We start from the raw sequence: 27,850 nt of genomic DNA on the forward strand, positions 1-27,850 counted from the left end.
CCCTATATATTAAGGGATTAGGTTTCCCGGTTTTTTCCCAAAAAAACCGGATTTAACCGAACCGGACCGGTTCGGTTTGAACCGGTTTCCGGTCCGGTTCGGTTGATATTCACCAAAAATACTAAAATTCGGTTCGGTTGGTTTTTTAAGTCTAAACCGAACCGAACCGTGAACACCTCTAGTGCCAAGAGTTTGGAGATTTTTTGTGGTACAGAGTACGGCCTGTTTGGGTTGGACGTCAGGGTCCAAATGCATTTTGGGCCAAGGCCTGTAACAGGGCTGATTTAGAGCTCAACATCGACGCTAAGCAAGACATAGTTGACAGGAAGGAAACCATGAGAATTTAATTGAATAATCTATTTTCTTACAATATTTTCTCACTAACCAAACATACATTAGGGAATAATAAACAACAACACCAAGATATATATATATAGGCGGAGGTATGGCAAAGGCTGGGGTGGGCTTTAGCCCAAATTTTATCAATATTTTTTGACTAGTTTTATGTAAAAACAATTCATAATTTTCAATTAAATTATCAAAATATTCTGAAAATTTGCGTGGAGTCTTTTAATATTATGTTTTAGCTTGGGTTAAAATTTCAGAATTTTTGGAGAAATTTAAAAATTTGATGAATATATGCATGTTTAGTGTTCATGAATAATTGTAAGTCTAATAACATGCTAATCTATCAATTAAAGTCACAAACGTCGTACAAATTAAAATGGGCATAATTTCTTTCTCATTCTGGACTCTTAATTAATTGCATACTCTCAATGAATTGATTGATCATGCAAGAGTCTTTCTCCTTTTTCAAAGTCTCTCGGTCTTTGTTTCGACTGTCTTCCAAACTATGTTTGTTTTTAGGCTTTGGTTTCTCAAATTAAACAGCTAATATTCTTAATTCCAACTTTCGAAGTCTTCTGATCAGCCAATTATATATGGAAAATACTGCTACTTCTAGACTTGCATGCACCATGGTCAAGGATGGTTGACCCTGACTTTTATGAACCCGTTTGGAAATTTAGAAATGTAGTTGTTTTTGTTTTTGGTGTTTTTAAAAGGGAGTTTGTTTTTAAAAAATATCAAATTAATATTTTTTTTAATAGTTTTGATATGCTAATATTAAAAATAAAAAAATTATTTTAATGTATTTTTAAAAAAAAACATATTTTTAAAAAACATTTATATTATAATATCAAAAACATGCACTAAATTATAATGAATACTATTATACTAGCATATATATATATATATATATATATATATATATATATATATTTGATGTCATTCTAACGTGTGCATGGCGAAAGATTATAATGATTTTACTTTTTATTTCTTGTTCAAAACAAAACACATACTAATTAAGATTGAAGATTTTGTTTGAGAGATAAGGAATAATGACTAAATGAGTATACAAAACCAGCAATTAGTTAGATTTTGTATGAGAGATAAGGAATAATGACTAATGAGTATATAAAACCAGGAATTAGTTGGATTTTTTTATATAAAATTAGCATGGTAAATATAAAATTTTGGTGGAATAGTACCGTTTAAAAAAAATTGATGAAATAGCACACATATTATCGTGTTTCTGAAGCGCGATATTTAGTAAATGGCGTGCTTCAAAAATGCAACAAAGTATATATAATATTTGAGAAGTGTAATTTTAGTAAATGACGAGTTTTAAAAGCACGGCAACTTACAATGTCATACTTCTGAAGCGCGATATCTATTAAAATTTAAAATCAGATCGAATAACACAGAGATGCACAGCTACAACTCTCTCTCTCAAACCAACCAACGCCTTCACTTTCTCTCTACAAAACTCACCAAACACCTTCATTTAATCCTTAAAACAACCAAAAATCAAATCCATTAGAGGTCTGTAAACATCATTGGATGTTTTTACAAGCAAAATCAATCGATCTATTTGTTGCCGCCACCACCCCAATCTTTTTTCTAGTCTTACAAGTAAAGTAAACATATTACATTGCTATAAATTTATATTTTATTTGGTTGAAATGAAATAATTGTTTAGGTTTAATTTAGGATTTGTTTAATTAATGTGAAATTATTTAAGAATATAATCAATTAGAGTTGATTTGATATAGTTGAACACGAAAATAAGTTAAATTAATTATGAAACAATTATTTTAATTAATTATGTGTTGCATTTAATTGATGTTAAGTTATCAAATTAGAAATTTTATGTGTATTGTTGGAATCATCTAATAATGTAATTAACTACGCTTGATGATTTCATAGACGAGAGCTTGATCATGATAAAATTATGATGAATTAAATGTTTCATTCAATTGTAAGTTGATGAATTTGATATTTTTTTAGTTATACTAATTTGTGTTTGATTTAAACAATTAAGCATTAAAATATCATGAATTATTTTTAATTTATGGTGAATTTGCTTTAACGTTAAATTTTGAAAATTTAATTGTATTTGATATGAATGATGTCGACAGTGTTAGGATAATGCAATTTAGTTAAAACAGAATCTAATTTTTTTAAAACAGAATGTCATATAACATATTTATATTATGTCATTACGGTGGCACTATTATTCATGATGTGAACAGTAGTATAATATGCGATGGTGGGAGCAGTTTGTTGTTAAATGGTAATTTAGGTATGTCATATGCAAAAATGAAAGAAATCATTTGTTATAGACTTGGGATGAATTATAATGATATTGATGTTAAAATAACTCAGAGGTATTAGTTTGGTGAACATCAATATTATCTTGTACCAATTGTATGTAATGGCAGTTTTAAGACAATGATTGACTCTTTCACCCAAAGTGGTTTGAATATGATGGTAGTATGTGAGTAGTCGATCAAAATCTATGTTTGTACTAATTTTTGTTGGTCCTTCAAATTTAGTTAGTAGAGGTAAAAATAGTTTATTGTTAGTTGATTTGTTGTAAATGATAGATGATATTATGTTTAACAATCTATTTGTTGATCAACACATATGTTGACATTGGCATTTTATCGAAGCGGGTTAGATAGACGACTTGCTATCCAAGTATTTTTTAAATCATTTGTTTAATAAAAAATCATTACATTTCACCAAATTATTGTTGTTTGATATTTAAAAAACTTAAATTCTACAAGTCATATGGATGCCTAATCGGATAACAGATTAGCAGTTGTTCTGGTAGTTTGCACTAGCGCGATGGATATATGGACATTAGTGGTCCTGCTGATATTTTTTAAGATGGTCAAGCCACATTTCTCAGACCGGGTAATACGACAGTTTAGCTATAAACAGCACATTCTAGTCGACATCGATACGAGTAATGCATTGCACACCATAACTCAATATTATCTTGTACCAATTGTATGCACGGAGAAATGAGATATTTGTAGAGATGCATCTCGTGATTACAGATGAGGAGTGTATGATTTGGTACATAAGTATCACAAATCGAATCATTACTCTAGATCCCGAGCAAGTTTCATCACCTAGATACATGAGCAACATGCCCAAAGAATTCAAAATCTCGTAAGTAATCAAATCTTTTCATAATTATAAAATGTTATGTGTTAGGTTCTATGTATTGATCTTTTAATTTAACTTTAATATTTTATTAATATTAGGTTGGTTTCATGCTACAGGAGAGTCAAAATGTTGCATCTTATCTTCACAATACTGACAAAAAAGTGAAGTTCACATCGTTATGTCCCAGTGGTTAAATATATGTCGCATTGGACTCGATATCTTTAGAGAGTGGTTAACTCTTGATGATGTCGTGGCAGGGGACAAGGCTACTTAGATAGGTGCAGGAGCTGGATCCAGTCGTGCTACTAATGCGCCCAGATCATCTAGTACATGACGTAGATATAAATAGATAAATGATTTATATTTCTATATTTTAGGATTACTTGAATATTAGATATGATGAAGTATTTTTTATTCATTTAAAATGTATATATGTTTTATTTCTTATGCATTCTTGGGGCTACTTGTGGTTGTAAAATGTGAGAATTTATTAAGTTTAGATAGAATTTGTTGATATGGGTTACTGTGGTTTTTTGCAAGTCTTTTTACATGGGAAGAAATTTTAGATATGGTTCATATATAGGAAAAAATCTATCCAAATTTTGTTAAAATTATAAAATTTATAACTCTCTAAAATCATAAAGTAAATTAAGTTTCAGATTAACAAAACTATGATTTTATAAAAAAATTTCAGGTTCAAAATACAAAACATTTTCAAAACTAAATAGTAGCCAAAACGATCCGACCGTTTCTCAAAAAGGTCAGACCATTTTGGCTATTGTCCAACTATTTTTTTTATGTCTAGTTATTTCTCAAAATGGTCTGCTAATTAATGTCATGGTTCATAACAATGACATTTAGGCAAATATCACGGTTTTAAAATGCGACATTATTGAAATGCCACGCTTAACCGCGACATTCTCAAACTGTGTTATTTTGCCAAAAAAATTCCATCTTGTGTTACTTCGTTATTTATTGATTTTTTATGTGCTAATTACACAATTTATCCCAATTACTTTATATATTCTCCCACTAATTGAGATTGTTTCAAGGTGGGCCTATTTTTTAAGAATTGATATTGGTGATTAAACAAACAAAAAATTTAGCTATCTATTAAATTAATCAATTAGCAATGGATCTTTACACATGCACATGGATGGCGAGCTTCATGATGCTTTTTTCTTCTTATTGAAGGACAAATTGGAACAATAAAGAGTTGATTTTATTATCTACCAATCTCAAGAGATGTATTGATTCTCAACATATATACTTAAGAAGTTGAGATGATTGAAAAGTGGAAATTTGTAGTGTGCCTTTGTCATAAGCTTTTTGTTTTTAACACAGTGTATATTTAGGTCAGTGAATTCCTTAGTAGCCATTCCAATATTAAATGCATGCACAAGCTAACCATCAAAAGTACGGTAAAATACAACAAGCCCATATTTATGATAAAGGCAACATTCCCTTTTTACACGTTTCTATTGTTTGGATCACGGTTGTTGAATCATACTCATAGATTAACTTTAAAAAGATTCTAGGTTATTGGATTATTAAATTAACTTATAAGTTACTGAGTTAACTCAAGTTAATCGTTTTTAGTAAAATGATGATGTATTTTTTTTATTGGTGTTAACTCAACCAGGTTAATTTGATCAAGTCAATTAAATCACTAAAACCTTAATCAAGTCCACCAAGTTTCATAAATTCAATGTCTTATTCGATTTAATTAGAAACCCTACTTGGATTAAACACTAGATTTTGAGTTTTCAAAATCAGTCTATCGAGCCTAATTTAACAACTATGATTTGGACTTCTAATGCCATTATAACCCAAATTGCATCGAGGTTGGTATGCATCTTATGTTAATTACCCTATTCTTTTCCTTTTATAAGTTGAATGTTTTTATTATTGGATGGATTTTAAACAAGAGTAATTAAATAGGAGAATTGGTAATGTTTGTAATGATTTTGAAAATAAAGTTCAATTATTTTTTATGATGCCTCATAATACTACTAGAAAATGGTATATCATCGATGAAATATTTTGTCAGTGTTTAAACATTGATTTCATTGGAAATAAAATTACTAATATAATAACAGAAGGAATCATGTCACCGGAAAAAATATCATCAGTGATTTTTATTCTATCAATCATTTTGTCAGTAATATAATCACTGATAGATTTATTAATGGAAAGATTGCGCCAAACAAAAAAATTTACCGGCATTAATTATCTAGGTATATCCATCAAAAATTATGGTATATTACTAATAGAATAAATTGTTGGTAAATCCATCGGTGATTATATGCATATTATCAACGGAATTAATTCGTCAGAGAATTACATCAATAGTGGCAAGTCCTGTAATTTTTTCCAACTTTTTGAAAATCTCTAAGGGACTTAATCCGTCGGTAATTCCGTTGGTTTTTAAAATTCTATTGGTAATTTTATCGGTATTATATGTGATTGTTTTTTTTAAAAATAAAAGAACAATACAAATAAAAAATAAATTGGAATTAAATTAAAACAAAAAAGCAAATTTGTACTTTTAATTTACTTACTAAATAAAAGGTCTCAATTCTTCACAATTAAATAGCACATAATTATATGAATGTCTAAATTCGATTTATATCAAGTATCTTTCTCTCACTGTATTTTTTTTTTTTTAAGTCATTCAGGATGGGAAAATATTGACAAATTCTCATTTGAAGGCACATCCCTTCCATCATCATGTCATGGACCCTAGTTGATTCTTATTCTCAAGTGAGACTCAAAATAGTATAAGACAAATATTGAGATCTCTTCAACAATATAAATTTAAATATCGAAGCCTCAACAATGCCTTGTTTTTAACTTTTTTCTTTAGGGTGAATAAATATCTTTATGGAATTGAATAGATATTGAATAAATGAATGTTTTAAATAAAAAGAAGGAAAAAATTTACTTATGATGCATATGCAATCCCTAACATCTCGAATTCATACATCCATCAATACTGGACAAGACCATCAATTTTTGTCTTAAATGGTAAATGTATGGGTAAATATTTTATAGAGTCGAAGAAGGATGGAGAGAATATCATCTTAAGTTTCCAAATAGTCTGAACGATATTCATTTCAAACTTCTTCATGTGTTGGGTATGCAACTTGTTAGAGCATATATCTTTAAGAAAATGGTTATTCTGCAAGAGTGCATCCCATATTCTTTTTTATAGTAAATCCATGAAAGAAAATGGAACGAGTGTTTCATAAACACTTGGCAGTCATGACTCTTCTTTCCATACATCTGTCATCCTCTAAATTCATCAATCTAGATATGTTTGAAGCATATCTACTAGGAAAATAAAACTTTTAAGCCATTAATAGACAAGTAATTATGTATTTTTGTCTAAAAGAAAAGTTGGATTTGGGTTTTGCAACTCATGACCCATCATAAACCAACTTCATATTCTTACAGTGACAAAACAAAGGCATATTCATTTTAACTTTCATATTGTCCTTTGTCTTACCTTTCATGTCCATCACTATGTTAAAAATATTTTCAAACACATTGTTTTTTATATGCATGACATCCAAATTATGATGGAAGATATTAGTTTTCCAATAAGAAAGCTCCCAAAAATACTTCACTTTACCTAATAGTAGGTCACATCAAAACTAGAAAACTTTTATCTACCAAATTGAAAACCAAACACAATGCCCTTGTACTGCAAAACCACATCATGCAGTTCTTCACCCGACGGATGATCATAACTGATTGGCAAGAATATCTAGTGACAATTAAAAAAAAAAAGATGTTTTACCATTATTTGTTAAAGTAAAGGCCTTGTTATTTTCTATATAGTATAAACAAGTTAGTTTTCCATACATGCTCAAACTAGAAACTATCTTATATGTAGGAAAATCATTAATTGTCCACATTAAAGTTATCGTCATCTAAAAATTTTATTTCCTTGAGATATCATACATCAAATTCTCGAATGATCATAACTGATTCAACTCATTAATCAACGGTCAAAGACAAACATCTGTATTCCTACTCGGTTAACTATTAAGACCAGGTATGACTATAGATAAGAACATGAACTTTGGTCTCATACACATCCCTAGTGGAAATTTGTAAACCGTGAGTATCATCGTCCAACAAGAATAGAATGTAGAAAATGACTTAAATAGATTGAATCCATTGTACATAACCCAAGATGCACATTTCATGGTTCCATTGAAAACTAAGAATACACTCTATTAAGTTGCTTCTAGTTTTGGGTTTATATTGAGAATGCCCACAAGTTCTACACTCGTTAAAATTGACATTTTCACTATAGTACAAGAAGTAGAAGTTTGGACATGTGTCAATATTTTGGTATCCTAGACCAAGGGATTTCATCATAGATTTAGCAACATAGAAGTTCTCTTTCAGTCTATTCGCTTCAGGTAAAGTGTTTTTCGCTCATTCATCGATTTTATCATAATCAGCCTTCCTCAGTCCATGATCTAACTTGATGGTGAACACTTGTGAAATAGTCAATAATTTATTGTGATTTATGCATCCATCTTATCATGGTTCGTCGGAATCTTTTAAAAGTTCAAAAAACCTAGTTGCATCTACATGTGGTTCTTCATCTATACTTAAACATTCACTTCCACAACCCTGGTTCATTATCATTACATCCATCACCATACTCCTATAAGGATTACTATTATCATTTACAACTTCATGTAGTTTGCGAAACTAGAGTTTGAGTCAACCATCATTTCTATCATGATCTCATAAATAACATAGGGTTCTCTGTGTGCCCATCAACATAAGTATTTTTCCATTAACCTTTTTTTATAAAAAAAAAATACATCGTAACAAAATCTAGATCAATGAACTTTTAATTTTTACACCTCTTACATAGACATCTAATATTGCATCCACTGGTATTTTTAAGATTAGATAATGCATACTTAATAAAACCTTCAACTCCATCACAATAATCTATCATGTACAACCCTTCGGGTGAAACTTGGTACATCAAAGAACGATCATTCATTACTTATATGAAATCTATATAGAATATTGATGATAATATGTATTAATTAATAATATTAACTAAATAAATTATCGGCACACAACTAATTAGCTATTATTGTTTTAATTCAAACTTATTCAATCTATTTTAATAGTATCATTTAATCATTATCAGTTTTCTCTAAAAATTCAAACTCTTTCAAATTTATCAAAATTTTAAACTTAACAATAACATTGATAAAATATGAAACGTGCCCATTAAATAACTTATTATTTCTTTAATTATAAAATAATGAAGTTATAAAATCAAACTCAATTTCATCAAATGACAAATAAATATAATTTTTAAAATCTCAAACAAACTATAACATTTGCAGATCATACACTCATACAACAAATCTTTATAGGAAAAAACTATAAAACAAGTAAACACACAAACAAACAACATATACTACATAAAAATACCAAAAAATTAACTAAAAAGAGTTATAACAAAAAATAGATAGGTTTGCTTACTTAGCGTTGTAAATCTTTAAAAAAAAAAAACTAAAACATGGATACTGATAAACTGAGTGTTGAGGTTGTTGGATTTATGATTATGGAAGCTTGATTTGTGATTAAAAAACAAAAAGGAGGGGGAAGGGTGTTGTTTTTTGCAAAAAAAAAAAAATAAGAAGAAATGGGAGAGGTGGGTCATGTGTCATGTTATAACTTAAATATTACCAATTGATTCTCTTATGGTAATTTTTCATCAGTAATTATATCTGCAATATTGATACGTTAGATTTGTCAATGGAATTAACGAGGGAATACCTACCCATTTTTCTTGTTCTTTGAATTTTATAGGTAATTTTCTTTGTATTCATCGATGAAAACAATGACGTGATGTTTCCTTGGTAATTCTCTCTATATTTACCAATAATATTTTTTTCATCGGTATATCCATAAATATTTTTATAATTTTCTGGAAATGGAATGCTATAGTCATATCAAAGGGAGTTTTTTTCACTTGCAAAACTCATACTAAAGTTCAGCCACATTAAAAACCTCATATAGAGTTGAGAAACAAATTATATTGTTATGAATGTTTGTCAGAACAAGCATCATACGTGCTGAGGACGTCCATCATCGAAAACACCAGGAATAAAATCACCAGGGTTTGCTAAACATTTTAGGATGCTATTTGTGACGAAGCTACGAGTGAATGTTGCTTCCTGGGTCAGTTTAATTAATGGGTCAGGCTATAGTTATTGTTTAATTAATTGTGGGCTGTGGTTGTGACTGAAGCAATCGCTAATTAAGAAAAAAATTATTAAATTAAGAACAGTTAAAGTAGAGTTTAAATACTATACAAGCAGAGAATGAACTGGAAAGGTATAAAAATGGAGCGTCTCTAGCTATGAAATCATCTCGCAATCAGTTTTTGATTAAAATTTAAAAGTGCTGTGGGAATTGCAGTTAAAAATATATATATTTTGAAATATATTAAAATAATATTTTTTTATTTTTTAAAAATTATATTTTTATATTAATATATTAAAATTATTTGAAAATATAAAAAAATAATTTTAAACAAAAAAAATATAATTTCAACCGTGTTTTCACACTGAATATACGTTTTTCATACCAAAAAAATATATATCGCTCTCTCTCTCTGTTATAGTGAATTCATGACATCTTTTCCATTTTTACACAAGTGTATAATATCCAGTGAGGCTCGAGTCAACCGTCGTAAGTGAGGCCAAGCACAAAAGTCAACTGTGGCTCAAGTAATGTCACAATCCCCTTTTCAAATGTTTTCATTGTTTAGGTTATGGTTTCGTGTGATTTTTCAGTTATTGTTAATTTTTTATTCAAAGAACAATTATTAGAGTATATGGTTAGAAATAATTAGTAACGTGATACGCGCTCCACCGCGAGTCAAATATTTTTATTTGTTATTAAAAAAATTATATCTACAAGTTTGTTTTACGCATTTCTATTGTTCAAAAAATTTAAGTGCAAATCAAAAAAATTATATATATTTGTAATCGAATAAGCTGCAAACTATATGTGCTAAAAAATCGGATATTTAATCTCGTAAGATGGGACATTTACTTGATTATCTGCTAAATTTTGTTTATTAAAATATTTTTTTTATTTAACCAGACGATAATAGAAATAGATAAACATACTAAATTGATTGGAAAACAAATATTATACAAGGCTACACATATTAGAAATATTATTTGAAAATATAGATTTTTTATTTTCAAAAAATATAGTTCATCTACACATTATTTTTTTAAAATAAATATAAATATAATGCAAATACAATTTATCTTAAAAAAATATAAAAAAAGCGTTAATTGACAACAAAAAAAAAAGAAACAAATGGGTCGAGCTCTGTTAGGCTTGGTCACCTAGCCCATTTCAACAGTTGCATGCTTGTTTTTCAATTTTTTGTGAAAAAACAAACAACTGGTTTTTCCTAGATTTTGACCACTATGGTGGCTAGAAAATTAAAACTCAAGTTTTTTAATCCAAAACACCTTAAGAACCATGATAAACCTATCAATGATCTTAAAAAACCACCCAAAAAAAACTCAACCCGAAACCAAAAATCAACCCGGGTTCAAATTTGTTTTTTCATGAACTTTAAAGGTAAAAAAAAAAAACATCTAATATGAACTCTCATAATCAAATGAAATATTTTGACACAAATATTATCCATTTTAGTAGTCTAAATCGATGTCAACGACATGTTTTTCTTTTTACTGCTGGAATCCGGCAACCTCTCTCTCTTTCTCCTTTCTTAATCAGGGACCAAAAAATAACGAAAATAAACTTTTGTACCAAACTAAATTGAAAAAATATTGAGCAACCCAAATTATATAATTTGCATGATGTTTTAAGTCTGAGGACCAAAGCGTATCTTTTTCAAAATTTATGGTACGCCACTCATGTTTATCGTGTTTTTCATTTTGGTCCTTCCTCTTCCAATCTCAATTTTTTATAAGAATTCAAAATCAATTTCTCCTTAATTAGGACTAAATCGTTCAAAAAAAAATTTAAGGATCAAATTAAAATTAAAAAATAAAATTTTGCACAATCCATCCATATTAAAATGTGAGAGAATAAACAGTGAAGGCAATGCACATTGAAAACACCATGCCATTTAGATTATAGGTAATTTTTAACTTAAATCAAATGTCTATTACTAAATTAAGTTTAAATTTTGATTTTATTAAAAGTTAGATATTTCAAATTTTAACTTATACTATATTCCTTCTTCAAAAAATTTAATTTGATTCGTTTTTACCGAATATATTTAAAATTTAAAAAATTTTAACTCATTTTTATCTTAAGTTATCTTAATTAAAAGCATGATATTATGCTACTTAGCATCTCTATTTAATTATATATAAAATATTTTTTTAAAAAAAATTGAATCAATATAAATTAACATGTTAGCATACTTCTTTTGTTTTTCATTGATTTGATTTCGCTTTGTGGTCCTTTGAATTCAAAGCTAACAGTGTTGGAGTTCACTCAAAATGATCTAATTGACCAAATAAACTCAAATACCGTATGTTTCACCCATTCAAAACTTGTACTGGATTCAAAAACAATTTCAAGCCACCATTGTTTTAACATTTAATTAACTCGATGAAGCTCAATTATAAAATAATGAACTTTTTAATGATAAAATTAAAGGTAAAACAAAACTTAGTAAATAAAAACAAATCAATTCAAGTTAATTTATTAAATTTACAATTTGAATAACTAATAGAACTACAATGAGATAACTTTACTTGGCTATTTTTCTCTGATTCTTCCTTTTCTTTTAGTCTGTGGTTTGTAAGGATATATACGTTGTATTTTTTATGTTTTTTAATTTTTCTTTTCTTAATTATTAATCTTAATGTTTTAGTTTAAACTCAGAATACTAGTAAACAAGATAAATATTTTCAGTTTGGTCCGGTTTAATTTTTATTATTAAAAAACTGAAAAAAAAGATATTATCTTAGGCTCGAAATAATCTTGAGCTCGCAGTAATCTTTCCCTTCATTAATTATTTTCTATTATCATAAAAAACAAGCCACAAAATATCCAGAACCAATATCAACAAAACTCCATTAGAGCATAGTGTGCCATTTACATAAAGTGAAGCCGTTAATGGCACCAACATCTTCTTTCCTACTTTCACAAAAGCCCCACAAACCAAAACCCACAAACAAATAATAAAGATTCAATCTTTAAGACAACCAAAAAAAAATAAAAATAAAAAGTATTGCCTCTTATGCTCTTGCTCGTGTGGCATGGACTGGTGGCTAAGAGACACAGCGATCCGCAATCATGGAAATGGTAAAGCCATAAAAGAAAGTAACACTTTAATCATCTCATATAAACAAAAGAGGGGACTGAGGAGAAAAAGCCTTGAACAGATAGACCCATACCCACCTCCAAAAACACAGCAGAATGCAGATAGCACCTTGCTATTTCATGGGGGGTGGGGTTTAGCATGGAGGCAGAGAGACTAAAGCCTTTTTATTATTATTATTATTATTATTAACGTGGATGTTCGGACAGCTTGCGTGTACCTCGACTAATTTCACGGGTTTTGAAGTTAACGACCATGTCAGCCTCCAATGACCTTAAAATTTGTGGGACTCGAACTGAAAGACTAAAACGTTTTTGCAAAACTGGGAGAGTGAGAAAGATGATGAAAGTATTATGCATGTTTGTTTTTTATGTTTTAAAAGTATTTTTGAAATATTTTATTTTTTTATTTTTTTTCTTTGTTTCAAATTAATATTTTTTGATGTTTTCGTATAATTTTAATGTGTTGGTGTCAAAAATAATTTTTTAAAAATAAAAAAAATATTTTAATGTATTTTTAAATAAAAAATACTTTGAAAAATAATCATTAATACATCCTTAATTTTATCAGTTGAGCTTCGATTACATGTTGATTTTATTCTTTAAAAATAAATTGGAGAGTCATCTCATTTGAGCCATCATAATACTTAATTCGATGACTTATGAACCCGAGCTTTAACTTGGATGAAGTTAGTGATTTATCAAAACAAAATCATTTGAGAATTTTAAAAAAAAAATAAAACTTAAATTAACTTATCTAATATGTAACTAAAGTCTTGAATTCTTTGAATCGGATTTTGTTAATATGCTTAGCACTGCTAATTTTATTGAACATTGTTTTCTTAAAATTGTCATAAATTAAATGATTGCTTCATCCATCCCATTCATCTAATGATTCAAAACTTTTACAAACTGATTTGGGAAAGAATCTTTCAATTAGATTAGTTGTGTTATTTTTAAAATAACTGTATAATACTGCAGTTGTTTTTCAAATGTTTTTATTTGAAAAAAATATTAAAATAATATATTTTTTTAAAATTTATTTTATATTAAAATAATCTAAAAATATATATAAAAATTAATTTAAAATAAAATAAAAATCACCACAATAACAAACGGTGCTTGCAATGCTTGAGTTTAATGAATTCCTTTCCCCCTCTCCCAACTTTTTTTTTATTTTTATTTTTTCATTCAGAAGGGGACAACATGAAATGATATTCCCTATTATTAACAGAAAAAGCAAGGAATTTAAATTAAAAAAAGAAGAGGAGGAGAGTATTAATATTTAATATTTAAAAAAGGACGATAAAATTGACCGTTGAGTGTAGAAATCAGGTCCCACGTTGCCTCTCCTAGTCAGCAACACAGAAATGACGACAGCTAATTTCACAGCATTCAATGCATTTATGCTAAACTATAGTATCCAAACAAACTGCAAAAAAGCCTGCCATTTGTGGGACTCTAACGGTAGAAAAATTTAAAACCTGAACATCCTCTATGGTCCCTATACTTCTACATTTCATCCATTCAAACCTCTTACTTTGAGTTGTATAAAATCAATCCAATTCTCAATTAAAGAAGGTCATTTTGGTCCTCCATCCAATAATTTTATGTTTTTTTCTAAACCAATATTGATTTATCAGCCTAGCATATATAAGTTAAGTAACAATGAGCATGTAGCTCAACTCACAGTAGAGCTCCCCTCCTCCAAGAAATCTCGTGTTCGAGTCTCTTCTCTGTAATAAAAAAAATAATAATTAAATTGAATTTTATTATAATCACTTAGCTAATATAGATTTTTTTTATTTATATATTCAGGCTTCACAACTCATCACTACTTGTGTTAATGTACAATCTTTTTAATTTATCCTCTTAAAAGCAAGATAATCACTAGGTGTTATATCATAATTCGATCAAATTTAAAGTAGGAGACTCATTTGATAAAATATAAAAAATAGAGGGACCATGTTTAACAAATTTACAACACAGGAAAACAGAACAACAAAAGTTTGCCTAGGCTTTTGGATTTCTTACACAAAAAAGGTCTCTTGGATTACACTTATAACAATGCTATGCTTTGTTCACTGTGTAAAAAAGTTGCAGATGATATCTTCACCGTTCATTCTCTGACCTTAACTCTCTTTTACTGCCCTTATTTTCTTGTTTCTTTACCCCATCACTCCCTTTTATTAGTGCTCTTTGTTAACGCCATTTTCACACTCTCTCTTCTCGTTCTCCATTTACGTTCTTGGGGTTTCAGTTTTCAGTTCCTTTAGAGAATGTTTTGGAGTATGGAGTCTGTCTTTGTGCTTATACTTCTGCTTTCAGCAGCTGTCTCTTCTTTTGTTGCTGCTGATGATGGTAAGTGTTTCTCGCCTTCTTTTTCATGACCCCTACTTCTTGTTTTCCTTGCCTTCTTTTTTCCATGGTTAGATTGTCTACCTGTTCTTGCCTGCTTTGAAAATATTTGTTCATGTTTGAAAATTGTGTATTGGGTGAAACTTGAAGGTAAATAGCAAAACATTAAGTGGGTTTTGTAAAAAAAAAAAAAAAGAGCTTTGAAGATTGCAGCACTGTCTGAGTTTGTGCATCTGTGCTTGCTTGCGTGTTAGGTTTAGGTGGTTGGATATTAAATCAGGACATAAAAGAATGGCAGAGGGAAAGTTGGGACCTGGGAGCTTTAATTAAATGTTCCTCGTTTGATGCTGAATGTTCTGTAATTAAATGTATGTAATTACATAAATTTTGTTTATAGATTTTGTTTCCCTCCTGGGTCCTTGCTACTGTATATAAGCATGACCATGAAAACTTGGCACTGACTTTATGCATTATCACCCTAAATGCCCACCTCCTTCTTCATAATTGAATGAATAAATAAGGAAATATGGTAACATCCTAATTTCTAACAGGCTACCTCATTGTCCTCCAGCTAACAAGCTTTTTCATTATTTTTTACCCACTTGATCCATGGTGTAGGGATAGGTTCTGCCTTGGCAGGGCAGATGGTGGCCAAAGTTGAGAGAATTAAAGCCCCCTTTCTAGGACTTGAAATCTGGGTCAGGCATGGGTGGAAAGTACTACCAATGCTATATTCTTTTCTTTTTTGTTTTATCCCTTCCTCCCTTTACAACCTTCCTCTGTCATCCATGATTCATTCAAGTATCTTAAATATGTGTTCTGCAAAAGTCCATCCCCACTAAGAATTTTTGTATGCATTTGTAAACAAACTCGTGTTTGTTTTCTGTGTCTAGAGCCTTGCAATTTACAGTTACTCCAGTTCTCTTTCTTTTCACAGCAAAGTATACAAGAACTCCAAAAGCAAAGAACCAATCCCATTCCTATGCTATACTTGTTTGTCTTTGTGGTGGGAAGCATCCCCGCTAATTTGACAAATGGCCTTTAAGAGATTATTATAGTATTGGAGTTTTCTATTAGCTGATTTTTTTCCACCCTTTTAAACTAAACATACTAGTAATGAAGCATGGGATCAGAAACCAGGTATCAATTGATCAAACTACCGAGGTCAAACAATAAGAAGGTTTTATGGTGCCTGATAGGATAACAAACCTTTGAATGAAGCCATGCGAGCAAAGCAAAGTTTCAAATAAGACCACTTATTATTTGGATGTTGTCTACTGTTTAAGACAATTTCTTCCTATATTAGTTATTACTAAGGCAATGCAGGTTTCCGGTAAAACAAGGGTTTTTATTTTTAGATATTGAGAAGTGTTTATGTAGATGGCAGGGCTTCAAATCCCATTGAGAGTAAGAAGACCAGAAGATGGTGGAATTAGCTTAAACAAAGATGCATTATCCTAGAACACTATTTTCTTTCTCACTGATTTCCTACTGCTTCGCATGAAGGTGCGAGGGGAAAAAGTATGACGTAACAGAAGTTTATTTATATATACTTAAGTGACTTGTGGTTTGCTCTAGGAACATTGTCTAATAAGGTATATTTATACCGAGGCACTACATTTAGCGACCTCTCTAAGAGGTCAAGAAAAAATTGTTGATGCTAAAAAGTGCTGGCTGTTTCCTTGTATTTTTAAGGATACAATTGATGATGCCTTTCTAGCAAGACAAGAGTAGAAAGTGTGGCCATTTTCATGTTGCTAAAAGAGTTAAAGGGCATTTCTGGTGGAAGAAAATGCAAGTCACTTGAGGCATTAAGAAACAAACCACTATCACTAAAAGTTCAAAATGGCCAAATCATAGGGTACATTCTAGCTTTTATCCAAAATGGTTCTGTCTCGCAAAGTTCCATCTGCATGTTTTGTCATTTTAACTCTGATCTGGGCCCCCAACTTTAGAAGTTTCTTTTGTATTTTTCTCTTTTTTAATTGATTTTTTGGCATATGCTGTTCTTCAATCAAGTAGTTGCATGCTTGTTTGTCTTAGATGACACCAATTCTCTTTCACTGTAAAGCTAAGCACAGGCTAGTTAATTGAATTGAATTTGCTTGTATATTGCACTGTTATCCCTTCAAGTGATATTTGCATTTGCATAATTGCATTTTTCCACATGTTGGTGATCCATGTTAGACATGGATGCGTATTACAATATTTGCATTATCTTTCTTGCAGAAGCATTCATTGGTGTTAACATAGGAACAGACCTTTCGGACATGCCACACCCAACTCAAGTGGTAGCCCTCCTCAAGGCTCAGCAAATCAGACATGTCCGGCTCTATGATGCTGACCGTGGCATGCTAGTTGCACTTGCTAATACAGGCATTCAGGTCATGGTCTCTGTTCCCAATGAACAACTTCTGGGAATTGGTCAATCGAATTCCACTGCTGCTAATTGGGTTTCGCATAATGTGGTGGCTCATTACCCAGCTACAAACATCACAGCCATTTGTGTAGGTTCTGAGGTTTTCACAGCCGTTCCCAATGCAGCGTCAGTCCTTGTCAATGCCATGAAGTTCATTCAATCAGCCCTTGTTGCATCCAACCTAGATCGCCAAATCAAAGTTTCAACACCCCTTTCTTCCTCTATTATCCTTGATTCCTTCCCACCATCCCAAGCCTTCTTTAACAAAACGTGGAATCCTGTTTTGATTCCCATGCTCAATTTCTTGCAGTCAACAGGGTCACACTTGATGCTCAATATATACCCTTACTATGACTACATGCAATCAAATGGTGTAATTCCATTAGATTATGCACTCTTGAAGCCTCTTGCTCCAAACAAGGAAGCTGTTGATGCTAACACACTTGTTCACTATTCCAATGTCTTTGATGCTATGATTGATGCAACTTACTTTGCCATGGATTTCCTAAACTTTACTAACGTTCCTGTTATGGTTACTGAAACTGGCTGGCCATCAAAAGGTGATTCTAATGAGCCGGATGCAACTCTAGATAATGCCAACACTTACAACAGTAATTTGATTAGGCATGTGCTGAACAAAACTGGAACTCCCAAACACCCTGGAATTGCTGTTAGTACATACATTTATGAGCTTTATAATGAAGATTTGAAACCCGGTCCAGTCTCAGAGAAGAATTGGGGATTGTTTAATGCAAATGGGGAGCCTGTTTACATTTTGCATCTGACCGGGTCAGGCTTAGTGTTAGCAAATGACACTACGAACCAAACATACTGTACTGCAAAGCAAGGTGCTGATCCAAAGATGCTGCAAGCTGCTTTGGATTGGGCATGTGGACCTGGCAAGGTTGATTGCTCTGCTATGTTGCAGGGAGAGCCATGTTACCAACCAGACAATGTGATTGCGCATGCAACTTATGCATTTAACAGTTACTATAATCAGATGGGGAAGGCTCCTGGGACATGTGACTTCAATGGTGTGGCCGCTATCACCACTACAAATCCAAGTAAGATTGTGCTTTAATTTAACAATCCACATTTGTTCTTTTGTGTTTGTTTATGTTACTGTTTGTTGATTTTTTAGTCCGTGTTAGTGTCATGTTGCACAAGAAAACGGTTTCTGAAGTTCTAATGCCCTGATTGATTCTATGGCAGGTCATGGCACTTGTGTGTTCCCAGGAAGGTATGGCCAAATAACCAGTCCTGCCTATTTTTCAGTCATTTGCGTTTGAATGCTAGTTATTTAGATTTTTTTCTTTTTTAAAAAGTAGTCAATTAAGTTGGCTTCTATGATGTAAAGCCTCGTTTTCTCATGTTTAATTGAACCTTGCATGCAGCACTGGCAGGATGAATGGCACCATGGTAAACATTACAGCCCCATCAATGAATTCCACGAGTGCAGCTCCTTCTGCCAGAGATCTTTACAACCTCGGTTCTACGAACTTCTTAGTGCTTCTCAGAGTTCTAATCTGTAGCATAGTTTTCTTGTAAAATGGTATCTGCTGAAATCTCTTGCAACGCCAAAAATTTTGAGTCGGAGGAAGTGCTTACCTTCTTCTTGGTGGAGGTTCGAGGTCATCAGTAGGGGAATTGGTGCATTGAATTTTTGTACAAAAGAAACTGGAGAAGAGCCTGAACTTAGTTTGGCATCCACTGGATTATTATTCTTTTTAATGAAAGATTTGATATTTATCCTTCTGATTAAAACCGACCATCAACTGGTGCATTGAATTTTCTAGATGATATTTGAGTGGCAGAATATTGTTAATTGATCTCCAAACTTCTATCAAAGGAAAGGCTGAAACTCCAAACCTCTTAAACCCTTGAGAAGGAACGGTATAGGATGAGACATCTGACAACTGTTACTGGGGTTTGGATGTTACAAATGACGGGCCATTTCCTTCGTGATGTGCACTGCACCACCTGGTAGTTAATAAATTCTGGAGGTATTCATTCCGGGCAGGTGTCATCTGCCATGACAAGCTATTCTCAAATCAACGTTTTCAGATGTTGAGAGAGCTAAATGCTCAAGATCCCCAACTATAAGCCAATTTGACAAGGACATGATGATGAAACACAGAATTAATGAATCCCATCTGCTAACTAACCTTCTATGCCACCTAGTCATAGGTGTCTACAGTTCTTACACTTACACTTTGCTATATAAACACACCATTATTCAAGGACTTTGTACTCCATCGACAGCATCCAAGGGCAGTAGTCTTAAACCATACTCTAAAATCTTCTTATAATTCCAGTTGTAATATTTTGCTAGCATATAATGGCTTCTTCAATGGGCTTGAAGCTGACCTATGCCATGCTTATAGCGATGGTTGTTAGTGCACCTCTAGCAGAAGCTGCCATCTCTTGTGGCCAAGTGTCAAGCAGCTTGGCACAATGTATAGGCTACCTCCAGAAAGGTGGGGCTTTGCCTGCAGCTTGCTGCAGTGGGTTGAAAGCACTTAATTCTGCATCCAAGACCACCCCTGACCGCCAAGGGGTCTGCAACTGTTTGAAATCCTTGGCTGGTAAGATCTCTGGCCTCAACTATGGCTTGGCTGCTGGCCTCCCTTCAAAGTGTGGTGTATCCATCTCCTACAAAATCAGTCCTTCCACAGATTGCAAAAGGTACGTATTCTATACTTCATGTGTGCATGCATGCCACTGGAAATTATTAGCCCGATTTCATAAATCACAATAATATAGAAATATTGACTTCTTTTTTTGTTTTTGTTTTTGTTTTTGTGGCAGCGTGAAGTGAAGAATTGAAGCAGATTATGAAGTATAATAATAAGCTAGTGCTAGAATAAAAGGGGTGCTCGAGCCTGTTCGAACTAATTCCCCGTTGAGGGATTTAGAGTCTTTTCTTTCTTACGAGTTTGTGTTTACAATATTGTATGCATTATGTGTCTACAAAAAACTCGTATTTTTTCTTCCCTCACTTTTTTATAAAAGAGTGTTGTGAGAGTAGAATATTTTTTGCATGCTGTTCTGGGGTAACGGGAAGAAAAAAACGAAACAATGGCTTCAGCATATCGCACAAAATATAATAATAGAAGATTATAAAAAAAATAAAATGTTCAGCAAATAAACAACCAAGTTGGAACTAGTGTCGAATAAAACTCAGCTGCCATTCCCTCCACAACTGAACCAAACCCCAGCTGCCTTCCTCGCCAGCACTGAACAGAAACCAGCCATAACCTCCCCTGAAATCAGCCCTTAATTTGACTCCAAAACAGCCACAACACAGCAGCCCTGAAATCAGCCCCCAGCAACCTGTAGTTCAGGCCAACACTCCCAACGAAGAGAGGAGCACCAACCTATAAAAAACAGCAGCAAAAACCATCCATCCCTCCTCTCTCACCAACAACACAACAACTAAAGTGATCCGAAGAGGAAAGAGGTGAAAATAAAGCCATCACTCACATGCCCACACTTGAAATTCTGAAGAGGAAAGAAAGACAGAATGATACATGAAAAGAAAACATGAGCAATTTGGTCAGAAAACAGTATAGACCATTTAAGTTGAAACTCTAAAAAACGCTTTGGAACTTCCATTCTCGACGCGGCATGCAGGTCTTTGCTATTCTATAATGAATTGCAAATCGACAGGGAGTTGACAGGTTCTATGAAGATGGCATAGTTGAGTGTAGCACGAGGTGCAAAGTTTTGTGAAGGTAACCTTTTTTAAGGAGGGGGGCTAAAGCGTAACAAGGATGGCCATTTAAGATTTCTTGAAAGTTATAAGAAAGGAAATCACAATAATTAAGAAGGTGTTAATTGAAAAGTATATAAAACAGAAACTCTTAATGCTCAGTAACTTGGATTTAAACATTGAGATGGAGTTGCTAGAGAAAAGTAACAGCTGCTGGAAAAAACAGTGATAATCAATAATAACAGTTGAGCAAATGGATTTCTAATGCCAAGTTAACATCGAAGAACAACAACTCATATTCGCATCAATGCTTAGCAGCTGAGGTTCAAAATTCAGTGCTAGAAGTGCTGGAGAAAAGGTAAAGGTTGCAGGAAAAGACAATTATAATCAATGATAACAGTGGAGCAAATGGAATCATTATTAAAAAAAAAAAAAAGAGGAAAAGAACATAATCAATCACCTGGTCCATTTGTGTGTGTAACAATGTTCCATTCATTGTAATGCTAATTCGAATTCCGAGCTTTTTAGTTTTATTCTATAAAAAGTTTAACCTCCTAATGTTGCCGACTCAAACTAAATCATGCACAATGATCACAAAAGGTTTGTGGAGCCAACTTAATTAAGATTGTTCCTTCTTGGAATTCTTCCAAGTAACTTGAAGGACCTTATAATTTGAGATAAAACTTATAAATTCTCTTGTCTATCTCGGCTTGTGGTTGAAGGATTGACTCTTTTGTCATAACAGGTAAATCTTCAAACACCCTTTTATTTCCATGATGCTGCTCGGGTTGAGAAACATGAAAAACAAGACAAATTGATATAGAAGAGGGCAAACTCAATTTGTAAGTCACTGCCCCAATTCGTTCAATAATTTTGTATTGTCCATAGTACTTAGCAGATAGCTTGTGTAAAACTTTGTAAGCCATTGATTTATGTTTGTATGGTTGTTGCTTTAGGTATACCTAATCACCAACGCTGAATTCTTTTTCACTCCTTTTATTGTTAGCTAGCTGCTTCATTCTATGATAGGCTACCATAAGGTTATTTTTTAGCAGATCAAGCATGTCTTCCCTCTTACTTAGCAATTTATCTGCTGCTTCAAATTGCAATTCTTATGAAAATAAAGAATATGACCATATAAAACTTCATAAAAAGTGACCTTCATAGACGCGTGTAGCTAGGATTATACCACCATTCTACTAGAGGTAATAACCACCTAGACCATTGACTTGGATTGCTTCCAATCATGCACCTCAAATAGTTTTCTGAACACTTGTTAACAGCTTCAATTTATTAATCAGTTTATGAGTGGTAGGTTGTAGAATAATGTAGCTCTATTCTTTGATCTGCAAAGATGTTCTTCCATAATTGACTTAGGAACACAATGTCTCTATCATTTAGACATGATCTATGAATGCAATAGACACTGTAGTGGCAGAATATGGGTGAGAGAAAGTCATGATCTATGAATGCAATAGACACTGTAGTGGCAGAATATGGGTGAGAGAAAGTCGTAAAATGAGAGTACTTGTTAAACCTGTTCAAAACCACAAAAATGATCTCCTTTCCTTTCGATCCTGATAAATCTTCCATGAAATCAAAACCTAGCAACTTAGCCAAACCATAGGTGTTGAGAAATGTAGGATATCTTCTATTCCAAGAGATATTTGAGAGGAACATGGTCATTACAAATTTTGAACTTCCTACCCCACAAATAGTGTCTTTACCTAGCTATTGCATGTAAATGCCTTCTTGCATTAGAACAACACTAGTTCCTACTTTAAAAGTGGCTGTTCCTCTCAAATTTACAAACTGCTTGTTGAAGTCTGATAAAGTAAGAACATGGGGTTTGGTCATGGTTTTTTCAACAGATCAAAACCATCTTCTGTTTTTGAATTCCATTATGATTTGAAAATTTGTTTTCTTCGCTCTAAATAAATTACTTCAATAATTACTAGAATCAAAGAGATATTTTATAGTGCAAATATTTTTATGAATCTTGTCAAGTTAATTCATAGCATCAAGAATGGGATAAAAAATAATAATTATCTTTTAAAAAAAATACCTCTTAATATGGATTATGTCCCCACACATATGTATAGAGATTAAAGAGAGGAGGGAAGAGTTATTTTTTTTAAAATAACTTCTCTAAATATTTAAATCAGATTTATTTTTCTTAGATGAACTAGATCTAACTCAATAATCAACCCATTCTTAGCAGTTTAGTAGAAATTTACAAAATAGACTCGTACCCTCTAATAAACTTTCTATAATCTTTAGTATCGGCAAATCTAACACATCTTTGATCTTTCATGGATATGTAAAAACCCTTTCTCTGGTAATAATATACCCTAAGTATTTCACTTTATCACTGCCAAATGTACATTTTCTTCTTCTTTTTTTGTCATCACCTCATGTGTTCTTCGCCCTTCAAACATTGTTATTAGATGTTCAAAGTGTTCGCAATGTGAATGCAATTCAATTTACACGCTTCCATACAACCTTTAAAGAGTAAAACATCCCATCAATTGACAGAGCAAAAGAGAGAAGAAAGGCGGTGCGAAAGAGCCCAAGTGATCCTCTCACGCAAATGACTACCATTATTTGATTTCAGAACTCTCAAACTCTTTTGATCCATCCTCCTCGACATGATAATTCTTTTCTGGAAATCATATATATTCCTTGGAAAAACAATGAGGAATTAACTGCATTTTTTAAATAATGTTTCTCATAAAGTAACAATAAAGGACTAAAATAAATAGGTTTTAAGAAGAGGATCAAATAAGATTCTTTGTAAGTTTGAGGGACCAAAACAGTAGAAAGGGGAGGAAGAAAAACTCTTCTGGGCCCACAATAGTTAATTCACCAAGTGACTGTGTCGGTGCATTAAAGGCACGGGTCCCTCAATCAACAATAAAATAAAAAGTCGGTCCCTTCAAATTTTACTCCCTTCAATATGTTATGATAAAGAGTTAAAATTGGTACTTCATTATTCATAACCAATCACTGATGAGGATGAAGTATATTTGGTTGTGTGGTTGTTGATCGAAATAATTTTTTATATCGAAATATATGTTAATAATTTTTTTTATTTTTAAAAAATTATTTTTAACATCAGCACATCAAAAGATTCAAAACATATTAAATTTTAGTAAAAACAAAATTTGAATTTTTTGGGAACGCGGTTTGCACCGCGTTCCCAAATGATTTCGAAGTATTTAGGAACGTGGTAATGATTTACTTTTTAAAATATTTTTATTTAAAAATATATTAAAAAATATATTTTTATTTTTAAAAATTTATTTTTGATATTAACACTTTACTGAAAATACTAAAAAATTATTTTGAAGTAGAGAAAAAAATGAAAAAATATTAAATTTTTTTAAAATTACTTTTAAAATATAAAACCAAACGGGATGATAATTGACAGTCCCAACAACTAAAATATAAATAGATAAATATACGGTGAAAATGAGGTTTTGATGTTCAAGTACCAAAACATAAGAAATATTAAGAGATCAGGAGCACACAAGGATATTTGATAATGTAGTAAAAAATATTTTTAAAATTTTTTTTTATTAAAAGTATATTAAAATAATTTTTTTATATTTTAAAAGATTATTTCTATATAGCATATCAAATAAAATCCATTTAAAAACATAAAAATATTAATTTAAAATAAAATTTAATTTAATTTTTTAAAAAAATATTTTTAAAATTAAAAAATAAACGAATTCCTAGTGCAATTATTGGCAGCAAGAGAGAAGAGAAGAGAGAGTTTTTAACGTTTCCCACCGGATAGTCAATGAAATTCGAGAGGTAAACATTCCGGCCAGGTGTCATCAGCCATGGCCGTCTATTCTCCACAACAACGTTTTGAGACGTTGAGAGAACTAAATGTTTAAGCTCCCTAACTATATGCCAATTTGACAAGGACATGATGATGAAACACAGAATTAATGAATCCCAACTGCCAGCTAACCTTCTATGCCGACTGGCTACTTACTGGTGTTTTTAGTTTTCATTTGTTTTTGTATTTTTTAAAAAATTAAAATATTTTTTTGTTTTAATTTAATATATTTTTAATATTTTTAAATCATTTTAAAAAACTGATATTAAAAATAATTCTTAAAAAAAATATTATTTTAATATATTTTTAAGTGAAAAATACTTTAAAAAACAAACACAACCACACTCACAAAAATGCTCATATTATATCTTGATATCATCATCATTATTTTTTTAAAAATATATTTTTTTAGTTTTAAAATAATTATTTTTAATATTTTTGTATCATTTTAATATATATATATATTATTTGAATATATTTTTTAAAATAAAAAAACACAGTTAAAAAATTACGTCGACAGTACTCCCAAAACCTTAAATCTTTGCTATATAAACACCATTGTTCAGGACTTTGCACTCACTCAACAACTTCAAGGGCAGTAGTCTTAAACCATACTCTAAAATCTTCTTATAATTCCAGTTGTAATATTCTGCTAGCATATAATGGCTTCTTCAATGAGCTTGAAGCTGGCCTGTGCCATGCTTGTAGCGATGGTTGTTAGTGCACCACTAGCAGAAGCTGCCATCTCATGTGGCCAGGTGTCAAGCAGCTTGGCACAATGTATAACCTACCTCCAGAAGGGTGGGGCTGTGCCTGCAGCTTGCTGCAGTGGGTTGAAAGGACTTAATTCTGCAGCCACGACCACCGCCGACCGCCAAGGGGTCTGCAACTGTTTGAAATCCTTGGCTGGTAAGATCTCTGGCATCAACTATGGCGTGGCTGCTGGCCTCCCTTCAAAGTGTGGTGTATCCATCTCCTACAAAATCAGTCCTTCCACAGATTGCAAAAGGTACGTATTCTATACTTCATGTGTGCATGCATGCCACTGGAAATTATTGCGGTAGCTAGCCCGATTTCATAAATCACAATAATACAGAAATATTGACTTCTTTTTTTCATTTTTTGTTTTTTGTTTTTGTGGCAGCGTGAAGTGAAGAATCGAAGCAGATTATGAAGTATGATAATAAGCTAGTGCTAGAATAAAAGGGGTGCTCGAGCATGTTTGAGCTAGTTCCCGTCGACGGACTTGGATCAGTCTCTTCTTTCTTATGAGCTTGTGTTTACAGTACGATATTGTAGGCATTAATTATGTGCATCTAAAAAAATCTGTGTTGTACTATATATTGCCTGGCTTATTTAATATTCTGGTTCTTCGTGATCTTCCACCAAATACAACACTTAATCCAAGATCTCTATGCATAAAATGGGAACTCGAGTAAAGAACAATAATAATACAAAGATCCACAAGCGTTTTTTAAAAATTTAAATTTATTTTTTTTTAATTTTTTCAAATGATTCAGTCCTGCTGATATTAAAAAAAAACTTCTTAAAAATAACTATTATCGTACTCTACAGCAGCCAGAGCATTAAACACATAAGCAAAAGCAAGTGAGCGTCTAATTTTGAAACGTTGATGTCGGTTTCACATTCAAGTTACTGTCCCAGTAATAATAGAGCGAAATGTCAAACCAAATGGAATTGGGACAGAATACAACCACTGCATCGTCATTGGCTAACCATCCCTCGTGACTTTATTATATATATATATATACACACAACACACAAGAAAAGAAAATATTTTTGAATTTTTATTTATTAAACGTAAATTGAATAAAATCAAATTGGAAAATGGTTTAGAACAAACCACAAAAGTATTAAATGAAAACATGTACGCAACACAAAAAAAAAAAAAAAAAAAAAAAAAAAAACTAAATTTAATAAATCTAAAATCACTCGAAGATTACAGGCTTAAAATTTATTTAAAGGTTAAAAACTTTATGGTCTCAAACAACACATAGAAGCCCAACTCATATCCGAGGAAGAGCCCACACCACCATGAACTCCTCCTGAGAGGCGAATAAACCACATTGGTTTAAACATATTAAATTGCAATGAACGGTGAAGTAATCCTCATCAAAATCCACACACGTGTTTGGAATTCAATATTTGAATTAAACATAATTCAAAATCCACACGCATCAAGTGGAACACATCGCATCAGCTTAAATTTATTTGAATGGAGAAATGATATGCATTATGCCTGCCCTTTCTTTATTCGCTGAAAAATAAATTTTTTAAAAAGTAGTTTTTTGAAAGATAAATTTTTAATAAATAAATTATTTTTTAATGTTTAGTAGTGCTATGAAAAATAAATTAAAAAATATATTTTAGTATTTGGCTGTCATAGAAAATGAAAAAATAACTTATTAATATTTTATTTTTTCAAGTTTATTAAAAAATGAGAAACAAATTTTACAAATTAAAAAGTTGAATGAGAATGAAATTAAAAATATATATATAATTTCACAAATTATCTGGAATAAAATAAATAACAATCAAATTAACAAAGACCAACAAATCTCACAGATAAAAAAATTGAAAGATGATGAAATTAAAA

General features: G+C 31.5%; 2 protein-coding genes and 1 long non-coding RNA gene across 5 annotated transcripts; 2 read left to right on the forward strand and 1 right to left on the reverse strand.

Moving 5' to 3' along the window:
• Window positions 1–14,944: 14,944 nt before the first annotated feature.
• LOC7493561 (glucan endo-1,3-beta-glucosidase 2) lies at window positions 14,945–19,435 on the forward strand. Its single transcript, XM_002305843.4, has 4 exons — window positions 14,945–15,255; window positions 17,482–18,735; window positions 18,884–18,911; window positions 19,066–19,435. The coding sequence occupies exons 1-4, from the start codon at window positions 15,174–15,176 to the stop codon at window positions 19,217–19,219; spliced, it is 1,518 nt and encodes a 505-aa protein (XP_002305879.2). The 5' UTR covers window positions 14,945–15,173; the 3' UTR covers window positions 19,220–19,435.
• Window positions 19,436–19,907: 472 nt separating this feature from the next.
• LOC7493560 (non-specific lipid-transfer protein 1) lies at window positions 19,908–26,611 on the forward strand. Of its 3 annotated transcripts, none has more exons than XM_006387137.3 (2): window positions 19,908–20,356; window positions 20,480–20,701. In XM_006387137.3, the coding sequence occupies exons 1-2, from the start codon at window positions 20,010–20,012 to the stop codon at window positions 20,487–20,489; spliced, it is 357 nt and encodes a 118-aa protein (XP_006387199.2). In that variant the 5' UTR covers window positions 19,908–20,009; the 3' UTR covers window positions 20,490–20,701. The 3 variants fall into 3 exon arrangements, with proteins under 3 accessions (XP_006387199.2, XP_052308495.1, XP_002305878.3); XM_052452535.1 differs by lacking the exon at window positions 20,480–20,701 and adding an exon at window positions 26,378–26,611 and having other exon boundaries at window positions 19,909–20,356; XM_002305842.4 differs by lacking the exons at window positions 19,908–20,356; window positions 20,480–20,701 and adding exons at window positions 25,795–26,242; window positions 26,378–26,611.
• LOC112327325 (uncharacterized) lies at window positions 20,755–22,102 on the reverse strand. The gene is made up of 2 exons (XR_002981565.2): window positions 21,844–22,102; window positions 20,755–21,172 (listed from the first exon to the last, which is right to left on the reverse strand). It is a non-coding gene; the product is annotated as an uncharacterized LOC112327325 (long non-coding RNA).
• Window positions 26,612–27,850: the final 1,239 nt, after the last annotated feature.

This window comes from Populus trichocarpa, chromosome 4, assembly GCF_000002775.5.
Source record: "Populus trichocarpa isolate Nisqually-1 chromosome 4, P.trichocarpa_v4.1, whole genome shotgun sequence".
NCBI lineage: Eukaryota > Viridiplantae > Streptophyta > Magnoliopsida > Malpighiales > Salicaceae > Populus > Populus trichocarpa.